The sequence below is a fragment of the Symphodus melops genome (genome assembly GCF_947650265.1).
Source record: "Symphodus melops genome assembly, chromosome: 6".
Lineage (NCBI taxonomy): Eukaryota > Metazoa > Chordata > Actinopteri > Labriformes > Labridae > Symphodus > Symphodus melops.
Genome location: NC_136696.1, coordinates 10970888 through 10995239, shown reverse-complemented (window position 1 = coordinate 10995239; position 24352 = coordinate 10970888). Strand labels below are relative to the sequence as shown.

Genomic DNA, 24352 nt, shown 5'->3' with positions numbered 1-24352 from the left:
TATGCAGGACAGATAGTGTGAGTGAAAGTGCAGGTTTATTGAGCTGAAAGTCACATTGAACAGTGGCTATTGATTACAATTTTCCTGTTTTAACTGGAGCATGTCTACACATGTCTGAAGGAGGAAATAGTCAAGCTGCTTGTACATAAAAGAGAATAACCATGTTGATGGAGAAGATTACAGGACATCAGACTGAATAACAAAAGACAGTAAGAGCGCTTGTTGTCTACATAGAGTGAACATCAAGGTTTCATTAAAGGAAAACATTTTAAAAAAGAAACTCTTCAGCTCTTTGTTAACAGGCGATGACAAGGAAACTGAATCATTTTAATGTGATAAACATAAATGTGAATCAATAAACATTTTCTTTATCAGGCTGGTTTTCTTGGCAGGCTGTTGATGAGTCTAGAAGAAAGTTCTGCAAGAAAAAAAGAGAAAAACAGAATGTTATATTTTCAATGTACCTGTACGATACGAGAGGATCTACTCTTAGCAGTAGTGCCAAATAAAATAAGTTGAACATGCTCTGTCTTAAGCTGTGTATCCACAACAGGAAATTTCACAAAGGACTAGAGTCCTAAGGAGGGGACTGCCAGGGAGGGGGATGGAATTAAGTCCTGAGGATTTTAGTTGATCCCTCTAAAAAAATCCTTGCAGATTGAGTACTTAATGAATATACAGGGACTTTGAGGTGGGAATCACATTATTAAACATTTCTGATTGGAAAAGTACTTGCAGCATGCAGGTACTTCAATGTAATTGAAGTTCAAATGTATTCAAATGTAAACAGATTCATTTGCCAATTCTTCACAGGACCTTGGTGGAATTGCAGACAACAATGGGCTTGAGGAACCTTGACATTAGTTAAGAGTACTTCCTTAATTTAAAAGTATTACATTCAGTGTAAAAGCAGTTTTCCATGCATGCTGAAGTTACTGCATATTACACACAATCCCACATGCAGGCTAAATTTAAAAACACAAGATAACTAGGGCAAAACTGTGCCCTACATTTTTTTGTCTACGATTTTGAATCTGGAATGGAAACTGCACTTCTTCAGCAGTAAACAAGCCCTGTCATTAATAAAAGCCTACTTTACTATACAATTATTTGCAGCAGAGAGTGAATCCTCAGTACAGTACTGGAGTATCTGGAGTCATTCAATGTGTCACTAAGTGTATATGTATGTCAGAACATGTAACAGTCCCTCTGAACAACATCAATCAGAACAACTGCTGACAGCTGGAGGGAGTTACAGGCAGCTTCTATGAGCATCCATGACCTGACACATCAGGAAAATACCACAGAGGCCAACGTGTACATGTGTGTTTATAAACAGCTCAGTGGGTCAGGGTGTTGGCAGATATATGGTGCGCTGGGTCACTGATTGCATTCACTGTAAAAGTCTTGACCCAAATAGCATGACCGTATTTCTGCAGATGCCTCACACATCCCTAGAGGCATTTTTCAAATAATGAAAAGGAAAACTGCACACTGTATAAGGTGTCTACATATTTAATGCTAATCTTGGTAGAAATACCAAAACAGTTATCCAAAAATTGTCCACATGGGGAACCAAAATAAAAAATACAATCTGCTGCTAAGCTCTCTTCTGATTGAAAACAGGAGACTGCCACATGTGCTTAAATAGAAAGGGGGCCAAACAAAAGCAAACAGCACACCAAACATCCCCTCTGTGACGTGCAGTGAGGAAGAGGAGGAGGTCAGGTGGATTACCAGAATGAAGGGTGAGGTAGGAGGAGAGGGAGGATTAGTGCTGAAGCAGGTAGCCGTGTCTGTACAGAGTTGCACTGCCTTCAAACACCTTTCTGTTCTCAGCAGGACTGACTGATGCTGACTTAGGGCTGCATACACATGCACACACACAGGCACACATTGTAAACTACTATTCAGATCTGGATTATCACAATGATGCTTTAAGCGTGCATTTCAATGACAGTATCAAGTGTATGATATGCGTTTGAACCGGAATAATATACATTAATGCTTACACTTCATCTTCATATGCTTTCGGAGGGGAAACAGCAATGACAACATCGATCCAGTCCTAAACAGAAAAATGTTAGTAACATTTTATTTATGCTTCACAGCCTGGTTGAATTTGTGGGACAACAAGCACAAACAATAACTCTGGTTTGATTGAGTTTCAGTGCAATCAATAAAACAGCCCAGTTATTCTTTCAAAGGTGTAATCATTTCATTCTCCTACCCCTCCACTATTCCAGGCTCGAGCCAGAAAGTTTTGTCCTTCAGTCAAAGTAGCATCGAGTAAGATTTTCCCATTCACAGCCATGAGTTCATCCCCGGCTACCATGCCACCTACAAACACACGAGACACAGTTCATGTTTAAACATAAAGATGGAAACAAGTTCAGCGTGTGACTTGTATTTTCATTGCATTTACAAGGAATGACAAAGCACATGTCCCTGGTGTCCTGATGTTGTGCATGATGACCTGCACTAAGTCCTTGCTTGTATATTGCAGGATGGAGACAGCATTCACAAATATTAATAGTGTGTAAATCAGAACACAATCTGTACATGCATACATTACAAAATAATTTTCTTTGTGGGACATTGTGACAAATGTTCTGAATATTTAATGTATTTGTAGTCTGGGATTCTGCTCAAACAACTGATTGAGGATAATATCTAAGAGTCCGATGAATCATGCAGCACTTTCCATTAATGAAGGTTTAATATTTGGCCTTAGATTTAAATGGACTGCAGAGGAGCAGTATGATCTTTATGCTAATTTTGTTGGCTGTAGATTGTAGTGGTGTTTGAAATGTATTGTGCTTCTACTAAGTGGGTGTTGTAATGTTACAAGTCTTTCTTATATTCCTTTTAACATTCTTAAATGGTAATACACAAAAGACAGCAAAGATGTTGTGTAGTAAAGATATAGCATATGAAATATAAACTGACCGTGCTGATCTGCAGCTCCACCCTCATACACAGAAGACACCACCAGCTTCCCCAAAGGAGAGTCTGCTCCGCCCTCCAGAGCAACATCAAGTTGTCCCGTCTTAACAAACAAAAACATTAAGATCACTTTAGTAAATATCTGTCTGTAAAAGTGATGAGAGATTAGTCTCCTCAATAAACTAAGAATATGCACTCAGTACCTTTTTAATTCTCAGCAGTCTCACATCTCGTCCGGCTATCTGGTCGGCGGAGAACTATTCAGAAAGAAAGCATAGAAGGAAATGCAGGAAATAAAGGTAAGAAGAACAAACAGAGTTTATTTTAAAACACTGAATATGGTCAACATAAAGAATTGCTTCCTACTCTGAATAACGATCGTCAACAACAACAAAAACCTGCAAACAAAACAAAAACCTTAGCTAAGTATCTAACAATTTCTGGGTTATTTCTAATTTTGGATTACATCCATTAGTGTGTGAGGACTTCTGTTCTGCAATTATTTGCTTTTTTATATAGCAATTTTAATTGGTATAATCAAATGTATTATTATATATATATAATTATCTACATGAAGTTAGCTTTTATTAGCTATTACAGAACTAGAAAATCTACCCAACTTTTCTTCTGAACTTAAGCAGTTAATGCTTTTAAAGAGGAGTTGTGTTGAATAATTACAAGCTTTGTTTATATTATTCATTAAGAACATCCTATTAAGGGGGCAATTCACATTTGTAAAATCAAATATCCGTTGCATTTTCATTTGTTTTACCAAAGAGATTATGCATACAATACCATGGAGTAGGGATCAAACTCTTCCTCGTATTTCTGAAATCCCTGAAAGAGAATCAACATGTGGCTTGTTAAAAGTTAATATTTGAATTTGGAGTTTACAACTAAAACATAAAGTAATAAAATAATCTTTGTAAAAACTCTGTGAATGACACTGAAGAGCGCTTGCCAGATTTCCTTTGACAACCATTGTTTTGATACAGTTAATGTATTCCTGAATAAACGGACAGCATGGAAACAGTCAGGGTCATTAACTGAAAGCACAGTGGATTTTAAACCTCACATTTTAATGCAGTTAGGACAACAAATAAACAGGATCACACACCCAGGTCATTTATCTCAAGGGAAACAAAACAAAGAATCCGAAATGGACATTTATCACGTGAGGATGACACTTTAATAAACACACACACATTAATCAGACAGATCATATCATGTTGTTGAGCAAACACTCAACATTTGACATGACACATGAATGTATTGTTGGTCCTGTGGCATTTGGTGAAATGAAAACAATAAATCAAATAAGAGTAATGGTTTCCAAGGAACGTGTCGGTAATGCAGGAAATATCACCCCCATAAGTGTAAATAAACCAAAAACATTGGTTTCCAGTTAACATGAAAACCAGCGTAAGAACACTGAGACCACAACTCTGTGATATATATACCATCACCATATGTTCACAGTACTGATCTTTTTAAAAAATCAATACAAGTGCAGTCATGCATAAACTTAACATCTGGACCTAAAGGCAGTGACGAAGCCACCAGAGAGAGATCATGAAAAAAAAAATAATAATAAATAAAGTTGAGCCATCACTCAGGCTCCAGTCAATCAGGAGGAACTGTGATGTGCGAGATAAAGAGCCAGAAAGAGAAGAGTGATACAGGAGAAAAGGCACTCAGGAGTTGTAATTAGAGGGGGGGATATGTATGGATTACTTGTCGTTTGGTGTTTGATTTAAAAGACGAGTTGAAAGGCACCATCCGTTTCAACATTTCTGGAGGCTGAAACACAAGACCAGAAAACAGGTTTAAAAAGGCAAAATAACCCTCACTTCGATTGTTAAAATATTTCCTTAATTAAGCATGTAGTATAAAGTTAGTTTTTCATTCATACTGTTTTGTTAAAGGCTATCCTAGATATCTCTATGATTTCGCAGCTTTTTGCTACATCAACAGACAATTTAACATTCAAACGTGTTTCAGTAAAGCCAGGATGTGACTGAGCGCTGATACTAGCTGATGTCTATCAACAGTTAACAGATTCTATCTATATTGTCGTTATCTTGAAATACATCCCAATGTGCCTCCAGATTTTCATCTTCGACTCATTTCTGTAACATCCAATCAAAAAGTTAATAACAATTGTCAGTTGTATTTTAAATACTCTATTGCAACATAATAACAGAATGTGCCCTGCCCACTGTGATGACAGAGAAAAATGAAGCCTTATCTTTACTCCTTAAACCAATGTTGATGACAGGAACACTTTGTAATTACTACTGAGAATTGTTAACCACAGCCTGTGGAGCTAAAGTGCTGAAGACCTGACAGAAAATATTACTTCAATCAGCAGCAATTTTCTTCAATCTTTCCAATTCAGTTTGTTAAATCAACGTTTATAACAGTGTTTCAAAACATTAATAATAAAGTTGCGCGCTGCCGGGAAAGTAAATGATTTATGACTTTCTATCCCTCTACTACACTCACGGGACCTCTCACTAATGCATTTAACCTACAGCTGTGGAGGTGCTCAGGATTTGAAGGTAGAAGTGCGTCTGTGCTGTTTAGCTCACACGAGTGGGTGTTAATGTGAGGAAAAGCATTTCTGTGTTTCTCTAAAGTAAATGCAGTTTTAAAAACAAACCTGTTACATAAGAGCATTTTGTTAGGAGGTAGAAATGACTCCTGTAGTTTAATAACTATAAATCTGTCTGTTTTTTGTTGAACAGCTGGACCGTCTGGGCAACTCAGCAGGACTCAGCCAAAAGAAGCAGAAATTAATCCCTTAACCTCACGGTGGCCGGCTGTGTCAGATGTCTGAATGATTTATTACCTTGTTAGGCAGAATCAAGGTTTTGTACTGGAAGGAAGTGTTCAGGATTCATACAGTACCAGGCCGTCAGAGCGAAGTGCAGTTCTGTGTGGATCTGGGCGATGGGTCTGGGACTGGGGCAGCATGACAGGTTTGGACATGACAGGGGCCTGACGCCTCTGGTTGGGGGGACTAGGAGCGAGTTGCTAAAAGGGAAAAAAATATCTTTCCATAAAAAAGCTGAGTAAAGCATGTCCATGTGATTTTTGAACAAGAGCATCTTTTGAGTCACAGTTGTTGTTGTTGTTTGTTGTTTGTTGTAGTCATGACATAAAAACGATGAAACATTTGTTTTTATAAGCGCTGATACAACTAAACTATGGCAATATTTGGTGAGTTAGCTGATATGTACTGAAATAGATACTACATTTGGGGCAGTCAATAATGGTATTGGTCAGTGAACAACTCAATGAATGTCAAAATGAGTTGCATTGAAAGACGGGAATGTACAAAAAAAATCAAAAAACAAGGAAAAAGACTTACCAAGGGAGTGCTTGCACTTGAAATTCGGCTGGCATGGGAAGTATTTCTCAATACCTAAACCACAATAAAATCAAATAAATCTTTCTGTCACCTTGCACATACAGAGCATTGGAGAAATATCAATCTCCAGTGTTCGCTCCCATTCTCTCAGATGTCAGAGCACGGCCTAGGTTTCAGGGTGGGAAATGTTACAAATCTCAGATAAAATGCAAGCAGACACATTATTTGTTATCACATGAAACAATTCACAGCTACAAGCAAACATCGATAACATTAACTTCATCTCTGAATGCATTTCCCACAGCCAGACCAGCAAACTGTAAATCAATGACCATCCAATTCAGTCATGCTAATGCTGCGTATTGCCCTGTCCTCATGCATGAAACATCCACGAACATTACACAGAACATGCACATAAACCTGTGAATGACAGGGCATCAATTTCTGCAGCCTTGAAAATGTATAATCTGTCAGCTGTCTACATTTTCAACTGCTGATGCAACAGAATGGAAAACAGCATATTTGCCATCTATACATAACAAAAGGCAAAAGCATTTCACGCGAGCATGTCTGACCTTAGGGCTGGACGGGTAGGACATTTCACTGGTATTGGATGAGTACATCCCTCCTCTTGGGAGGTACCCGCCCGCCTCCCACTCACTTCTGCGCTCTGGAGGACTGGAAGGGTGTTGAAAGTGATGATGCTGTCGAAACCCGCTGAGGGTTCCCACTCGTTCCTCCGAGTGTTGTGGGGGTGGGGGAGGTGGGGGCGGTGGAGGAGGTGGGGGAGGTGGGGGTGGGGGAGGAGGTGGGCGAGGAGCAGGTTGAGGCGATGATGGAGGCCAAGAAGACTGAGGTGGAGCAGGAAGATGAGATGAAGGTGAGCGAGGAGGTTTGGAAGAAAGAGGCTGAGAGTGGGGCTGCGGGTGAGGGTGAGGGTGAGGGTGAGGGTGAGGGTGAGGGTGAGGGTGGGGCCTGCGTCCCTTGTTGTTCAAGGTGGCAGTGGGAGGTCGCTGCTGTGGGGCTGCGCGAGAGGGAGGAGGGGAGTAGTTGGGTATGGTGGGGTTCAGTTTGGGTGAGGGTGGAGGGAGAGGTAAGGGCGGGGGAGGCTGGCTGGTACCGGGCTGGGTGGGGGCAAGTCTCTTAAGGGGGCCCCTCAGGCTCTGATCTACCTCGTCGAGGTTGATGTCATCAAGATCAGTGGTGGCCAGGTGAAGGCCGCCAGGAAAACGCCTCACCCTCGGTTCAGAGGCAGGAGAGCGAGGCGGAGAGAGCTTAATGTCACAATGAGAAAATGAACAGAAAATACCATTTCACTTCCAGTGTGCTTCTGTTATTGACGAATTGAACATTTCAGCCAAAAACAACAGAACAGTGTCCTGTTCCAGGTTCTTCTTTAGAAAACATCTTATAGTAAGTACTGTATAAGGTGACCTAAAGAAAACTGTTTGTACCTAGTTTTTATTAGACGCTATCATCTGTTAGTCCACCTGTCAGTCTGTTTTGTCTGTATCCATCTCTCTCTGTCTGTCTCTGTATCCCATGACCTCCACCTGTCCAGCCACATGGCTGTTCACCATCAGGCTGGTTCTGTTCGGAGCTTTGTGTCTGTTTGAAGTATCTCTTACTCGCACTATTACAAAGAGTACAGTCTATATGCAAAGTGTCATGTTTGTGCTTCTGCATCATTTCATATCTCACTGCTGTTTCAAGGGTAAATCGGCTTTTTGAAGACATAAACAGAAGGTCATAGCAGGAGAAAGGTAACTTTAACAGATCTCCCTTTACCTCCGGGGATTCGTTCTCCACACACGAAATCTGCTCCAACCTAGTCTGACAAAGACGCTCCACCCAGTGCTGCACCTTCTCCGACTCTTCCAGGTCTTCTCTTTCAGTCTCTGAAACCTGGTACAGAGACAGAGCACGAGCAGCATTTAACATTACAAGTTGGCACTTGAAACACACATTCACAGACAACTCCACAATGATCTGAATCTCCTCTCTTCGTACCTCCTGGACCAGCCGATTGATCTTCAGTTGCTTCTCTCTTTCATACATCTCCTCCTTCTCCTTGGCAAGTTTCAGCTCAAACTCCATCTCCTTCTTGTTTTTCCGAAGCTCCTGCAGTGTGTCTGTGTTGGACACTTTCTTTTTTTTCTTCTTCTTCTCTCCTTTCTGAGGTGTTATCAGTTAGTCAAAAAATGTGCCACACCCAATCAGCTATAGAGCCCACAGCATGACATGCATATCTAAAAACATCCCCCCCCCCCCCCCCCCCACACACACACACACACACACACACGATAATAACCAGTTAACACAATAAACAATAAAACACCACACAGTACTCAGTGAGTAGACTATACCTTGCCTGACAGCAGTTTCCCCTCATATCGATAAAACCATCCAAAAGCTAAAGACGGAGATGGACACAGGTCACTATTAATGTTCAACAAACACTTCAAAACTACAGTTAAATAGCCACAACACAGCACACCAGGAGAAAATAAAAGATACTATATAAGCCTTGGTTTGCAAACAAAACAACTTCCTTGATTTGAAAAATCTGTCCTTGATGTTTTGTTTTTTTCGTTTTGGTTGTCAAAGGAAATCCAGCATTGGTCTTCATGGGACTTTTTGGGGTTAGTTTGAACATCCTCCGACAACAGCTGTGACAGCTGAGGCTCAAGACTCACTTGTCCGTCCTGCTCTTCCTCCCCGTCCTCCTCTGTGAAGGAGCTGGCTTCGTCAGCTTTAAAGTTGAGGCCATAAACAGCAGCACGGCACACAGAAGTGACAGAGAGAGAGAGAGCATGCAGAGGTGTGAGGAAACGAGGTGAAACACGCAGGGGTTACTTCTAAAAACAAACGTGTTTTTAGAAGAGAAGTCAATACTTTAAGAACTAAGTTTAATTCAGGTGTTCTTACGTGAACTCTTTGACTTTGGACTTGTGGTTTTCTTATCATGGGGGGCAGGTGAGGAACTCTTCCGGGTGCGAGGGCTCTTAGGACTCTTTGGGCTCTTCGGCCTTTCTTCGGCTCCCCAGTCCTCCTCCCATTCTCTGTTCTGCTTCCTCTCCACAGCCTCGATTCTGCAGAGAATGACAAAACAGGAGAAAGATTCCTTTAACATGCCTCAGAAAACACAGACTAACACATTTAAAATAAGATATTTACTTATCCATCTCCTTCTTGTAGCGCTTCTCTTCCTCCTCAGTTTTCTGAGAGATCTCCATTTGTCTCCTGTTTAACACATGATTAATGTAGAAAACAGAACACAACATGCTACAGTACCATCAATACAGAGACAACAGTTTCTAGCCGCTACTCAGAGCATCAACCCTACAATATCTGATATGCAGTCCCATATTTCATCCCTGGATATTATCAGCATCAAAGCACAGAGAAAATTGAGTCTGGCCTCTAAATTAATAATTCCTTCGAAAAAATAATTTAGTAAGTTGAACAAAAATCGATAGTGATGTCACTATGGAGTAATAAAAGTGAAGGCCCTAAAGATATTCTGTGGATTGACACAAGCTGATGTGTGTCTGTGAAGCCTTTTCCCAGGAAAAAAAAGGCAAATAATCTTTGTTCATAGTGGTTTTGTGTTCTGTTTCTCTGTCATGGTGTGTGTTGTGAGCAGACCATGCATTGCAGTGAAAGCACTTGATGTCAGTGTTAGATTGACTGCTGCACCCCGAGCTAACGATCGGCCCTGTCGCTGGTTCACTTTGTGCTCGTTTTCAGCTGTAAACACAGCTACTCTCTCAGGAAAAAATCTGAAAATCTGGGTATTCAAAGTGAATAAAAAAACATCAGGCTGTCATTTCTGTTGAGCTGTAACAAATGATAAACTCTTTAAGTTCATAAACACAAAATCGCTTTTAGACAGTTTGAGACGAGGCTATCTAATGTGTAGATCTGCACTCACATGCATTAAGTGTGTGTGTGTGTGTGTGTGTGTGTGTGTGTGTGTTTGAGAGCCAGTATGTGAGAAACACTGAAGTCTCTTACATCATTAAATCAACCTAACTTGCACAGTGTCATATACTGTGTGTGCACCAGGATATATTCTTTGCAGTCAAAACTGAAAAAAAACATCTGCTTATGTTCAGCGTCATCAGTGGAGTTAATAAGTAGGTAGCTGTAATTTTTTATGATGTCTTTTGGAATTAAATTTGATGAAAAGCCTGCACTGCCAAGGAGCCAAGTTGTTTAACTTCAAGATTAAAAATATGAGGTGTCTATGCATCACAACAAAGACACTAAAACATCTCTGTTTTTTTTAACAGACACAAGAAACTAGAGCAGCCTTGGTCTTTTAAAGACAAACACTCACTGCCGCTCCTTCTCCTGCTGCTCTTTCAAGATTTTATTGGTCTCCAAAGCCACCCTCTTCTGATGCATCAGCTCCTGTCGGTCCAGCTCCCTGCGGGCCTCCACTGCCAGACGCTCCTCATCTGTCATGAACAGCTCGCTGCCCTGACAGAGGGAGAGACACCAGAGAAGATAATTAGGGGATAACTTTACACATTTGACAAGTTAAACACATATTTAGGAGCCTGAAACATGTACCGTACATGTCTGTGAAAATGCATGAATAGTTTATATGCTTTAACAGAGTGACACAAATGTCTCCTGTACTTTGATTATTAAAAAAAGAGGAGGGTTGAGAGTCACACGTATATTAAACACAGTGCTGTAACAAGTGAATTCAACAAAAGTCACAAGAGTTTGAGAAGTTTTATAATAATCAACTTGACAGTAACAGAAATAAAAGAGACAGTGTTACATTTTTCTTAAATGATTACATTTGATTCAATATAACACTTGGGGGCGCAGGTGGCCTAGTGGTTAGTGTTCACCCTGTGTAAAGAAGTGAGCAGCCCGGGTTCAAATGTGACCTGTGGCTCCTTTGCCACATGTCATTCCCCACTCTCTCTCTGTCTCTCCCCGATTTCCGATGCTATCCACTGTCCTGTCTCCTGAATAAAAGCATAAAAGTCCAAAAACAATTCTGATACACAAGAAAATTGAGAGTTGCACTTACAGCGCCTGTCAGGACAGTAATGGTCAGACTCCTGCTGCTCTTCAGGACTTTCACAGCCTGGAAATAAAAAACAGCCAAACAAGTTCTGTAAAGAATCCGTGAAGTTGTAAAATTATCTAAAAATTCTGAATCATAATTTAATCTTTCTTTTCTCTAAAAGCAACATTTTTGCTGGATAAATACTGACATATCTGGAGTAAGCTCATTGAGTAAAAAGTAGGACAAAAAAAACATTGACGAAAGGATGCACCTTTAAGCAGACAGCTTCATTGTACCTTGGGTGCAAAATATAAATACATCTTTAGACTCCTGAGGCCACTTCTGCAAATATTTCAGCAGTATTATTCACCTCTTTGTGGTCTGTATTGGTAAAATCCACCCCGTTCACCTCCACTATCTGATCCCCGACCTACATGCAGGGATGAAACACAGCGGTCACAGGAGGCAGGTTTATGAGGATTTCATGAGCATGAAATATTGTCATCATTTTGATGAATCACCTCCAATCCAACTTCTGCAGAGAGGGAGCCTGGCTTCACGTTACTGATGTAGATCCCAGGTTTCTGTGTCGGACCACTGGAGATGCTGATGCCCATACCCCTGGTACCCACAAGGCTGAGAAAAACCTTCTTCTCTTTGATTTCTTTTCCTCCAATGGACGCCAAGCCCGCAACACTGCTTTTTTTCTCCTGCGGCCACACCAGGAACCAAGAAAACAAAATAAAATCTGAATTTGTGATACAAGTTTTGAGACTAAAGATGTCAAAGAGAAAAGACTACATCTGGCCTCTTACCCCTGACTCAGACACAAACTGGTCCACAAACTGCCACTTGAGGGGCTCATCTGAGGAGCTGGAAGAGTGATACAAATGAAGAAGATGGTAAATAATAATCTGCATTTCCATGGTCATTTAAACAAAGCAACAGTACATGAGCAAGTGGAAACTATTATCAGTATATCAATGGCCTCACCTTTTCACTGGGATCATCCCCACGTCTGTACACAACGGGAATAAAAACAGATAAAACAAACCAAATCAATGATATTTCTGAGTGTTCAGTTGAATCCAACCAGTTTGGACGAATAAAGAGTTTGTGTTGTGGACGTACGCTTGACTTTGAGGGACACGGTCTTCTTGGTCTTGATGAGACTGATGACCTCCTCATGGATGCAAGAGGAGATGGAGTATCCGTTGATGCGCACAATCTCATCACCGACCTATAAATCAACACAGGATAAGATATTAGGGATGACAACATCGTCTTTACAATTCAAGCAGAAACATAGACAGACAAACTGGTACTGATTATTCTGTAGAGTCAACAAATATCTTATTTAATCAATAAGATTTGATGTGACTTACTGTTTATGTAGCTGATTTTAGATTTTGGCTGATTTAATTTGGGTTATAAAATGACATTGTTCAATGTTTTATGTTTATGTTAATGTAATCATTCATTACACATACACACATGGAACCCTTCTTATACTGTACATGTTATCTTTTCTGCTGTTCTTGCATACTGAACGTGCTTTCAACTCAATCACTCATTCACTATATTCGTTTTATGTAAGAAGGCGTAATCAGGGACAGGGATGAAATGTAGCCAAATCAAGATGTCACATCTGTTGTATTCATAATCTTTTTTTTATTTCATAATAGTTATAACAATGTTTGTATTTTAAGTCTCCCTTTTCCAAATACTAGACAGTGGAGCTTCAGCTATTCGTTTGACAGGATTAGTGCTGTTCAGTGTAAGCAGTAGCATACAGTTGTTTTAATAATAAGATTTTTAGTTTGCGTAATTGTCCAACACCACAGTCTTGTTCTAAATTGATTCAACCTTGACCTATACTCTTTTGCCCTTTTGTATAATGTTCTTCTGAGGTCACACTATGTAGACAAAGCAAAGCAGATAGTCAGCTAATGTATATGAAAGCATCAGAGTAAGCAGAACTATCAGGATATTAACTTTCTAATTCATGCAACATATACTCCTTTTGTTGTAATGCATTGAGTGAAAATGACATTATGACACAATACTCCACCTAGTGGAAGCTGGTATTATGACCTGCAGAAGTGTTTCTGTTATACATGCACACTCTGTAACCAATTGTAAAAAGTTCAAGTATTGAAATTACTGTTTTATTTTTTGTATTTAACCAGGTAACTCCCCACTGAGAGCAAGACCTCTTTCACGAGGGTGACCTGGCCTACTACTTTAGAAATGCTAATGCTACTTTTATGACTAAAAGTGTTACTATGGTGTTATTCAAAGAGCTGTTTGGCACTTTAACTAAAAGATACATTTTAAAAAGTAGTTAATAAAGAAACACGCTGTAACACAGAGGGAATTAGGTGTTATAAGAGAGGTAACCTGAAGGCCGACGTTCGCGGCCTGACCGTCTTTGACCATCTGTGAAATGTAGAGACCACAGCCAAACTCCAGCCCCCCTCGGACACTCAGACCCAGCCCATCACGATGTGTTCGATCCAGACGCACCTCCTTGAGCTTCCTGCATGATCACGCAGAGAGAGCGGATGTAAAATAACAGAATAAGAATTGAGTAGTTCAGTAATATCAAATTTAGAAAGAGAGTCAGATGATATTATTGCTCAAACTAAGAGAATAAAAATTGCATGGGTGACATTTTGGGATATGACGGGTGAATATAAGTTAATTTTTTTTTACGGCATGGTACACTCACCGTGACCTCTTGGGGGTGAGCAGGTCATACTCCACCTGGTGTTTGAGTGGAATAAGAGGTCGAATGGCATCAAACAGGGGCAGGCGCTTTGGTTCATTAATGACCAGCTTCAGGTCCCCAACCAGCACTTGCAAATCCATCGACCTGGAAGAGGAGATTTTTTAGTTTGAGTTTTTTTCAACCTACTGAGGAGAGAGACTATCAGGTCCTCTTTTCCGGACCAGGGAACTTTCTACAACACAACTAACTTTTATACTTTTCAGTACTCTCTGTGGTGGAACCACAGCATGGGGGGGAAGTTGAACTAAAACAAGAACAAGGCACTTCAATTGCTGATTATAATGTACACAGCTGCAAAAAATCATAAGAATGAACACAAGGTGGACAAAAAAGTAAACATTTTGAATCACTATTCTACTTTGATAAAACAGCACTGACAAATACACATTTGAATGTACTGTAGTATTTCTAGATTTCTCCTTTTAATCTTGTGCGTGTTCATATCTTTGAGGATTCTCTGTAAATTATTTCTAACTTTAAGGACTAACAAGGACATCTCGTCCCAAAAGCACGGCATTGTGTGTTGAGCTTCCGAGTCTAGAGGACCTTAAATCAGTCTAAATCTGAAGGACACATACAGTAATAAACTCCAAATGTTTTAAGCATAAGCAAAGCCATGATTTTGTGTTTTTTACTTAGAGGTTTATTAAAAGGTTTGGAAAGCTATTTGACTCTTGAAAGCACTCTTCATGGCTGTTAGATGATTTTTATCAGCCATGAGATATTCTCTGTTCTATTACATGCATATTTCTTATTGGTCAAAATGCAGTGTCAGCATAACCCACAATACTGTTGAGACAGAGCTTCATTGTGATGTCCTATAGCTAGTAGAAGCTAATGCAGCTTCACGCCTAAATCCCAATCAAAGGCTAAGAAGTTACTACAGAAGTATTATAAGCTGTATTTTCTTTACTCTACACTAAGGGGTGTAGGTCTTTACTCGAAGTCTGTGTTGATCTCAGTGACATCTCTCAAGGCTGTTTGTCGCTCTCAATCACCAATAAACAGACGTTGATATGTGATTCTCTTTTCATGGCGATATTTAAAAAAAAAAAATCAAGTTATGTAACTGTATCATCTCAAACTAATGAAAAAAAAAACATACTTGAAGGCAAAAGATGAGCAGAAAGCATTCAGAGGAGTAAAGTAAGAGCTGCTATACAAAATCTGTCGACCTGGCCTCCACTTTAAATTATTAATAGGAGCCATTTTAGCCTGTTTGGACGATGAATATAAAAAGAGCTTTTGTGGCGAACTGGCCAGGCTTGTCGGGGCGCAGTGGAAACTGATCAGAGGCTTAAGCAGAGGGGCCACAGAGCTCTGCCTCTGTACGAAGATTAATTGAAACCTAGACCTTCCCCTCCCCAGAGCTCTGAACCTGAGCTGTTATCAGAAAACCTGATGGAGAAGATTACGTTTAAACCTCCAGTTTTTTTGAATAAATAGAGTGAACGTCACATAATAGGGAGCTTTTGGAACCAAACTTTAAAGTGCAAGTCACATTAATAATTGGGCATCACTTTACCTGTGGCTACAAAAGACTCGACTCGGCTTTTTATTTTAATGACTGTTTTTTTTAATTGCCTATGCAGAAATCCTGCTTTAGGAAACATGTAAACACACAGGTATCAATAATAGCACTTTGTTTGGTTCTAAGATGTGTGTAGGGATATTTATGTGTGGCTTTAAGGTAAAACACAGAAGAACTACACACATTGTCAAACCACACTGCTCGGGGACAGGCTGTACTCACTGGTGATACATTCGGAGGACATCGTAGAGGTAATCCTTCTCTGCTTCATTCTCAATCAGCAACTCCACCTGCAAGAAAGGACAAACATTTGCTACCATCCTTCTTCTCAGCCCACTGGCAAACTGAATCTCTCTCCTGGGGTCCTGTCAACACCGCAGGGGGTGAACAACCTGTGTGTGTGTGTGTGTGTGTGTGTGTGTGTGTGTGTGTGTGTGTGTGTGTGTGCAGGGGACATACAGACCTTATGGCAGCTCAGATGCAGCAGAATGGTTTTTAAAAACCGCTTCGGCCAATCACTGATATAACACATTCCACTGAACTAACAAATCCGAGTGAAAGCTACAACGAAGGTTTGAGGATGCCAAGAATTCTCAGACTTAAGCAATGGTCTTCCCTTCTCTAAGCATCAAACCACTGGGAGGAAATGATGGCAGCACAGCTGAGAAAAGGCTGCAGAAGGAAGGTCAGCCGTGTCATCTTACAACTTAAGACACAAACAGAGGTGAACGTTCACACCCAACATTCCCAGGCATGCACGCACACGCACACACACACACACACACACACACACACACACACACACACACACACACACACACACACACACACACACTAGGTTGGATCGCATACATACTATCAGGCTACACTGATAAGTCTCCCAAAGTAAAGACTCTTCAACTGGTCCATAATGCTGCTATGTAAATTAACTAGAACTTAGAAAATAGATCAGATTTCTCCCATTCTTTGCTCCAGCCTCCTAAAGCATTTAACACAATTCAAAATCCTTCATAACACACAAAGGACTCATAATGGTGATCCCTATCTTATCTTGAAGAGCTCATAGTGGACACTTCAATGACAAGCACCTTAATTATGCCTGGTTTCACCTTATTGTCTGGACACTTTAATGCCAACCACTTGAATTTGCATTTTAATCTGCATCCCTAATGTCTGCATTGACTGTTTAATATCTGTTGTCACAGCTCTGGCACTACCCCCACCTCAAACACCCATGAACAAGCATAAACAACACATCATTTTAGAAGGTCAGGTCTCAATTAAATAGCACATGTAATTTTAGGTTATGTACATTTCTTTTTTTAAGTAAGTATATAAGTTAATTGCCTTCTAAATCTTGTGTCGGGTCTATCCATCCATCCATTATCCATCCATCCATGTATTGCCCCTTTAAACAATGTGCTCCCAGAATGCATACCTGCCTGTGGTGCCTAAAGTCTCAAAAGTACCGTCCTATTTTGGATCGGTGATTGCAGACAACCTCTTTTACTTTTAAGGCAGCTTCTAACTTTTACTTTTATACATAGTGAGGGCTGACAGGTCCCTTATCATGATGATATAGGATTAGACTGCCATCGGACACTGAACTCCTATTCTTCACTTTCTTTATCTGTATAATCCAGTTCCCTTTAAGTTGTGACACAAGCTTTAGTGTTTTTGTGCTTCCTTGTTGTTTTTTTGGACTGCCTGATACCGTGGATCTACTTGGGCCCACTCCTAAAAGTATTGTCATACTTAAAATTATATTATTGTGATCGTTATGTTTGTCATTTTTCTACTACAACAGTTTGCATTGCTAGGTTATATAATTGTTGTTGTTTTTTTTGCTGTCAGTTTTTTAGAAAGCAAAACACATGTATACATGCACATTTAGATATGTGTATAATTTTATGATTTAATGCAGCATAGGCTGATTAACCACACCTAATCATAAATATAGGACTACACTATGTGGACCATGCTGTGAGGTCACTGTGAGGGTGTGTGTGACATGTTGTTTATGACTGCCATAAATGTCCCAGGAAATGACACACAGTCAGCTCACATGCAGACTTTGGCACCATAAACCAATAAGGTTAGAAATCATTGGTCAGACAGGCAACCATTTCACAAATTCAATGTCTATTTTAGAATATCAAATGCATCTCAAAACAAAGCACATAGATGACAGAACAGAATAAAAACACCACAGGAAAAGAAAAGTCTGACATGGATCACTTGTAAATGAAGAAAGTGTTAGGAACAGAAGATAAAGTACAACCACACATAGGCCTACACTCAAACGCATGCAGTAATGATAATCGCCCAGAAAGAAACAAGGCCTGATTGTGCCTTGTTGGCCCCTTATTAAAACGCTAGATTGTCCCATCTCTTCCGCTCAACTGCTCATCTCTAACATATTATCTGATGCTCGGATGCCCTTTGTGAGAAGCCGGTAATAGTCTGTGTGACCCTGCCTGCCTGTGTGTGTGCAGCACAGATGACTGTGTGATGATCCCTGCATACACCCTGAACATATCATGTTCCTTCCTTTGTTGTTTTTATTCATACTTACCTTTCCATGTAGTTATCAGCCAACACAAACCATATTACATTATATCTGTTCATGCTTATATCATGAAAACATATAGCAAAGATTCAAATAATCCATTATTTCTTATCCTTTACCTAAACTGTGGAATGTTTACCTGTGACAGGAAGCAATTACAGGACAAATACAAAATAGTTACTTAAAATACCTTATGGCTTATTGTGTTTTATGTTGAAAAGGGAAAAAAGTAGATGGGTATAATTTCAGAGAATGCAACATTATTTATTTATTTTAGGGGGGCTATAGTCAGTGATGCTCCAGTTACATATCGCCTTACAAATATGACACAAGGTCTATTTGTCTTCTGTTTTTACGGTATTAGAAAATCTTCCTTAACGGAAAAAAATACGTGTTGCTTAACGTAACTGTCTTTTTTGCGTCGATCAGGCCTGAGACACCTGAGACAGTGACGTGACAACAGGTAAAGAAGATACTACGAGCCTTTTAAGAGGTATTTTTTTTCCGATATCGGAAGAGAAAACAATTGTTGCATCTTACCTTGTGTCTAAATTCTCGAGCAACCTTTCGCTCCATCGTTGAGAGATATTTGCAAACGGACCGAGGAGGACAGATCCCAGTGAGGCTGAAGTTTGACAGAAGGACTGAGCCGGGGTCAGGACGTCAAGCTGGACTATTACACTGAGAGTATCCGCCTAAAATTTTCAGCATAAGACAAACATCCTCGAGGATAAACCGGATAAACGGGTTTTGAACATTAAGGTTATGAAGATGAACTCTTAGAATAGGCCAATATAAACTAGACCTCATCCTAGGTCTAAGGTAAAATGGCAGGTAGGGGTTTTTCTGCTTCTTCCCACAATTAAAATGTCGTTCTTTATTAAGGATATAGTACATGCAATTTCTGTTTGTTGATAACTTGACTAAACTGTTAACACTTGCGTTTATATGTTTGGGGGACTGAAGTAAAATAGGAGAGCTTTTTTCACTGAGCAAGACTTAGGTAGTTTTGTTTTTTCCAGAGTGTTAAAGGTTGTCTCTCTCAGCTACCTACCTGGTCATTTAACACGACAGACCTCTCTGGGTGTTATAAGTGTTATAAATGTGGGATCTTTTTAGGCTATTGTTAATGGTATACTTACATAGGCTTATGACATTATCCAACCCAAGTTCTTTAAAAGGACGACACTAGGTTTTTTTTATAATTCAAAAACAAATTCAAGCCTACCTATATTTCTAACGGAATTTGTCTTTTGTTTTATGCATTAAAATTGTAACAATGACAAAGTAAAGTAAACAAAGTAAATGGTAGGATATTTCAATAAAAGCCTAACTATCCTTGATGTGTATTAGAATTGTATAAGAAAACTGCCTGGATTAATAAATAACACAAATATAACTATTAATTAATTAGCTTAAATATTCTTTACATGCACAACTGTAATAACCATGAAAAGGAGTCTGTAAAATATTGTTAAATGTATGTCCAATTTAATTTCTCAAAAAAAAAAGTGGAATTAATTTAATATTCTATTGCCATGTTTATTTCTGCATCTTTTGCTCTACTCTCCACTGCAACAATGTCTTATTTAGTGTTGTAGGCCTACCCACTTTCATTCTTTGTTTATTTGATGTGTTTATGATGTTTAATACTGTACTTTTGTACAGTTCACTTGGCCTATAAAGCTGTAAAAGTTTGTCTCACCTGCATGCCGCTAGTGGGCGCAGTTCCCTCATTTGTGCTCCAATTTCTCACGAAGAAGAATCTTCCGGCTTTCAAAAGCTTGGTAGCAACAAACAATCATTTCGTGTGGTCACCGCTGAGCTGTGAGTTTTTAAAATTCTGTTATCTGTAATATATTTGTGCCAAAATCACTACAGATGGCCTGTTCTAGTTTTAACTGTTAATGAATTAAAGTTTTCTCCATCTGTAGGTATAATATTGACGATTTCATGGGAGACAAACAAACTGTGAGATACAACACAAAGGCTTATTCAAAAACAAAGAGTTCAGTCAGGCTTTTTTCTTTAATCACTCAAAAACTTTAAAATGTTCACACTTATATGAACAGAAGAGCTTGGATTCAAACGTCCCGCTCTTCCGGGCGCCATGGTAACTGAGAAATTACTGACCAATCAAACTTGATCATGTTTGACGTTGGTTCCATGTGAGCCCACATAAATGAAGTTAGCTGTGTTAGTAAGAAACCAAAACGATTTACCATTTAATAAAAGATGCAACAGTTTTAAACAATGTTTTTCCCTATTTATTAAGTATTATTTTGTTCATGTTTTTCACAGTCTTGTGCTGCGATGGGATCCCCAACAAAAGATGCAACACCACGCAGGTAAGATCTTGTTTACACACTTTCTAGGACAGACATTTCTTGCTTTCAGCGAGAAAAGCTTTGCTGTTTTCTGTCAGAAGGATGTAATGTTTAAGTCTGCTATTATTTGACATTTTTGTTGCAGACAACTACAGTCTTGTTGCACATGGATTTAGTTTTATTCCTGGTGTTGTTTAAATTGCCTGTGTATTCATTCATTTATTTTGTCGCTTCATGCCGCTGACACTCAAAGGGATGAAAAGGCTTTATTCAAAAGATATATAGTTAAGTAGTTAGTGTAAACACAGTGCGGCTGACAGCTCTTTATCGAACCAAGTGTGTGCTAAAAGAAATGTATTTATAAACATTCTCACCGATATTGATCAAGAATAACCTTTTTGACTTTCATACAGAACCAACGTTCGTACTCCTGGTCAAGAACCCGAATCACCACTTCCCCCCATCCATGAGCGGCTGGCTTATCTGCGACCCTCCAGGGAGTTACTTGAGTTCTACAGAGAGAAGATCGCCCAGTTTGACGGGGAACATGAGGAGCTGCTGCAGATGTTGGAGAAGTACAGAGGCATTACAGAAGACCAGGTAGGGATACGGCTAGGAGTCCTATTTGACAATGCTTGCTTTAGTGCACCTGGGTATATTTACCTGTTTTAACTTGCTCTCTCTCTCTGTCCCCTGTACCCTCCCAGCATAAACTACAGTGGGAGGTACGACAGCGTGAGGTAGAAATCACAGAGCTGCAAAACGCTTTGAGTGACATGCAGGTTTACCTTTTCCAAGAGAGGGAACAATCTCTGCGGCTGTATGCAGAGAATGACAGACTTAAGATCAGGTGGGAACTAGTTAAAACACTGATCCAAAAAAAATACATGACTACATTTTTTCACCTCAGAAATTTTAATATGACAAGGAAGCAGAGATATAAAGAGATACATTATGTAGGGTTGCTTTCCATATCAACATTTGATCAGTAGGGTATGCTATTCTTCCACAGCATTTCTGTGCATAAAGCTAATTGACCATTTACTGCTGTTGTTCAGAGAGTTGGAGGACAGAAAGAAAATCCAGCACCTTCTTGCTCTGGTGGGTCCTGATGCAGGAGAGATCACATACTTCCACCGGGAGCCCCCTCACAAGGTTCACGTTTACTTCATTATAGATTTATTTTGTTTTTTGAAAACATAACGTTAAAAATACAGATATTTGAAATGAGGACTCTTTCATATATTTTAAGTTCTTTATTTTCTTTGATTTTATGTGAATTTAAAGAATTTTAATTCAATACAATTTAAATTCTTCTAATGACTTTGTTTTAGGTCACTGTCACACAGAGGAACGTTGAGTCCAGATTGGAGGAAAATTTAAATCTCAGGCCAACAAAGTTAAAACCTCCAGCAGCCAGAAAAGGTTTGAAAACAATATTTTGCAAAACACCTGTTCATTCTGTAATATTTACGAAGACGTATTAGGGTCACATTAAGGGGAATTTTCTTTTTGATTTTATGATTAAGGTAATTGATTTAAAAGAGTCTGAAGAAAAAAAAGTCATACATTTGAGAATAAAGTCATTTTAGTGTATAGTTTCATCAGTCGAGCAGCCGCCACCTGTAGAAAAAATGAGCGTGAATGTGGAGCATCTTGTGAAGTTATACTTCATGTTTCACAAAAAATGAAATACTTCCTTGTGTAGTCTGTCTTATTGACTGAGTATCTGTGGAATGGCCTGCCGAAAACCTTACATTTTCACTTATTTTTATTACATCATACTAATGCTTCGTCATTTGTATTTACTTTATTTAGTATTAATATTTTTTTTATCTAACAGGTTTAAATGTTGTCTAATTATAATAAGTCATCTGTTAAGTTTGTGTAGTAAAAGTCAAACACAGAAATCCGTGTTTCAGGATTTACAAGTGAGCTCTTTGTAAGTAAACAAAAACATGAATTGTATTTCTGATCTTACAAGCAGAGAGCAGCAGGAGAACAAAACCAGCAGACGGCCTTAATGGTGAGAGTCTGGAGCAATTCAGGAGTGATAACCACACGTTGTTACTACAGGTTAGTCTAGTTCGGATTTTTAATTCTTTTATTAGGAGTATAAGTTGTACTAGTATTTTTGCTAGCCTCCCTGTCATATACAGCTACACAGCACCCATCATTTTTTATATTTACTAATTAAAATATTGAATTTATAAAACGCCTTCCAAGGGTCCCAAGGATGCTTTACATAGTAAGTATGTCAGGGGAACAAAGCTTTCCCCTGTTGCCATGGTTTAGTGAGTGAGTGCCCCAAGTTTTATGCTCGTGTTTCCAGGTGGAGGCTCTGCAGGCTCAGATGGAGGAACAAACTCGCCTTGCTAAAGAGCAGGTGGAGTCTCTGCTGGAGGACCGGCGGATTAAAGCAGAGGAGGCCAAGGCACAACATCAGAGAGATAAGGAGAGAATTACTGCTCTGAATGACAAGTGGGTCTGATTCTTAAAAGTGTAAACTACTTTCTTCCTACAAATGTATGACCTAGTCAGATACTGTTTTATATAAGTCACTTGTGAAAAATGTGCGTTCTTCAGCCAGACCATCTCAACTCTCATTCCATGCATATTTGTCACCCAAGACTACAGCGAACCCAGAACCTGTTGCATGAGAGCACCAAAGATTTTTTACAGCTGAAGTTTGAAACACGAGCTCATGAGAAGAGCTGGATGATGGAGAAGGACCGGCTGCTGAGGGAGCTCGACTCATGCCACAACCGTCTGAGGAAGGGGGGATCTGCTGTGGGTGCAGAGCTGGGGAGAGCATCACAGCCTGGCAGCAGCACAGCCCTGCTCCTCCCCCGCGCTCAGCCACAGTCACTGCAGACACACAAAGAGCAGATAAAGGTAAAGTGGGGGGAAAAAACCCTCCAAGATCTGTTGTCTATAAAAGCTATTTGTGCAGTTATAAGTCTGAGTATACACATTTTAAACAAACCTGTTTGATTAGGCACTGCAGGAGGACTTAAAGCAAGCCCACCGTCTGGCCGAGATGTTCAGGGAGCAGTGTATCACTTTGGAAACAGAGCTGTCCCAAATCAGAGAGGAAGGGGATGTTGGCAGGGAAATATTTAAGGTACCGCAGAAAGACTGATGAATAATTGTTCCAACCCTAGAGATTTTGTTTACTATTATTTTTTTTGTGTGTGCAGGAACGCTCTGACAAAATGGCCAAGCGTCTTCAGCTGATGACTCAGCGATACGAGGCGCTGGAGAAGAGGAGGGCCATGGAGGTGGAGGGCTTCAAGACAGACCTGAAACATCTTAGGCAGAAATTTAAAGATGTTGAAAAACAACTTCTCAAGGTAAAAAAACAAGCATAGTTATGACTTTTTAAATTATAAAAACGGAAACAAGAGATGTCGATACTGCTGATGTAAGTTTTTCACTTATTGTTTATTCCTCAACTGCTTCAGGTCACTTTGAATGTCGGGCCCAACCAGGATTTAGCCATTCTACATGAGGTACGTCAGACCAACACCAGGACAAAGAGGGTTCAGGGTGAGCTGATGACACTGAAGGCTAAAATCTATGGACTGGAAAATGAGCTGAGATTCAGTTGAAGATTAAACTTGATGCTCTGTTGTCTGACTGATGTGGAGAATCTTTGCCACAGTAAAGTTGATTATTCGATTCATGAATGTCTGTGCTATTTTATTTATCAATCTGAAAGCTTATGTTTTTATATTTTCTTGTAACAAATAAAGATGTTTTGCTGCAATGGTTTAAATCTGC

At 39.6% G+C, this 24352-nt stretch overlaps 2 protein-coding genes across 9 annotated transcripts; one reads left to right on the top strand and one right to left on the bottom strand.

Annotated features, from left to right (window-relative positions):
• Nucleotides 1-13: 13 nt before the first annotated feature.
• On the bottom strand, nucleotides 14-20006 carry ush1c (Usher syndrome 1C). 4 transcript variants are annotated; one of them, XM_079346592.1, is made up of 21 exons: nucleotides 19948-20006; nucleotides 18783-18937; nucleotides 15896-15963; nucleotides 14083-14226; nucleotides 13752-13890; nucleotides 12483-12591; nucleotides 12345-12369; nucleotides 12167-12224; nucleotides 11873-12061; nucleotides 11722-11781; nucleotides 11373-11429; nucleotides 10662-10804; nucleotides 9497-9562; nucleotides 9248-9411; nucleotides 9016-9071; nucleotides 3742-3783; nucleotides 3150-3203; nucleotides 2950-3049; nucleotides 2231-2340; nucleotides 2013-2068; nucleotides 14-418 (listed from the first exon to the last, which is right to left on the bottom strand). In XM_079346592.1, exons 2-21 carry the CDS (start codon nucleotides 18816-18818, stop codon nucleotides 406-408), a joined length of 1689 nt encoding a protein of 562 aa, XP_079202718.1. In that variant the 5' UTR covers nucleotides 18819-18937; nucleotides 19948-20006; the 3' UTR covers nucleotides 14-405. The 4 variants fall into 4 exon arrangements, with proteins under 4 accessions (XP_079202718.1, XP_079202719.1, XP_079202720.1 ...); XM_079346593.1 differs by lacking the exon at nucleotides 18783-18937 and having other exon boundaries at nucleotides 19948-20000; XM_079346595.1 differs by lacking the exons at nucleotides 14-418; nucleotides 2013-2068; nucleotides 2231-2340; ... (2 more) ...; nucleotides 3742-3783; nucleotides 19948-20006 and adding an exon at nucleotides 8608-8732 and having other exon boundaries at nucleotides 18783-19054.
• On the top strand, nucleotides 20001-24350 carry ccdc77 (coiled-coil domain containing 77). 5 transcript variants are annotated; one of them, XM_079346606.1, is made up of 13 exons: nucleotides 20001-20069; nucleotides 20177-20355; nucleotides 20544-20590; nucleotides 20983-21169; nucleotides 21277-21419; nucleotides 21628-21724; nucleotides 21904-21994; nucleotides 22554-22645; nucleotides 22902-23050; nucleotides 23200-23464; nucleotides 23568-23693; nucleotides 23770-23922; nucleotides 24034-24350. In XM_079346606.1, exons 2-13 carry the CDS (start codon nucleotides 20353-20355, stop codon nucleotides 24178-24180), a joined length of 1500 nt encoding a protein of 499 aa, XP_079202732.1. In that variant the 5' UTR covers nucleotides 20001-20069; nucleotides 20177-20352; the 3' UTR covers nucleotides 24181-24350. The 5 variants fall into 5 exon arrangements, with proteins under 5 accessions (XP_079202732.1, XP_079202733.1, XP_079202731.1 ...); XM_079346607.1 differs by lacking the exon at nucleotides 20177-20355; XM_079346605.1 differs by lacking the exon at nucleotides 20001-20069 and having other exon boundaries at nucleotides 20354-20442; nucleotides 22557-22645.
• The last annotated feature ends 2 nt before the right edge of the window (nucleotides 24351-24352 follow it).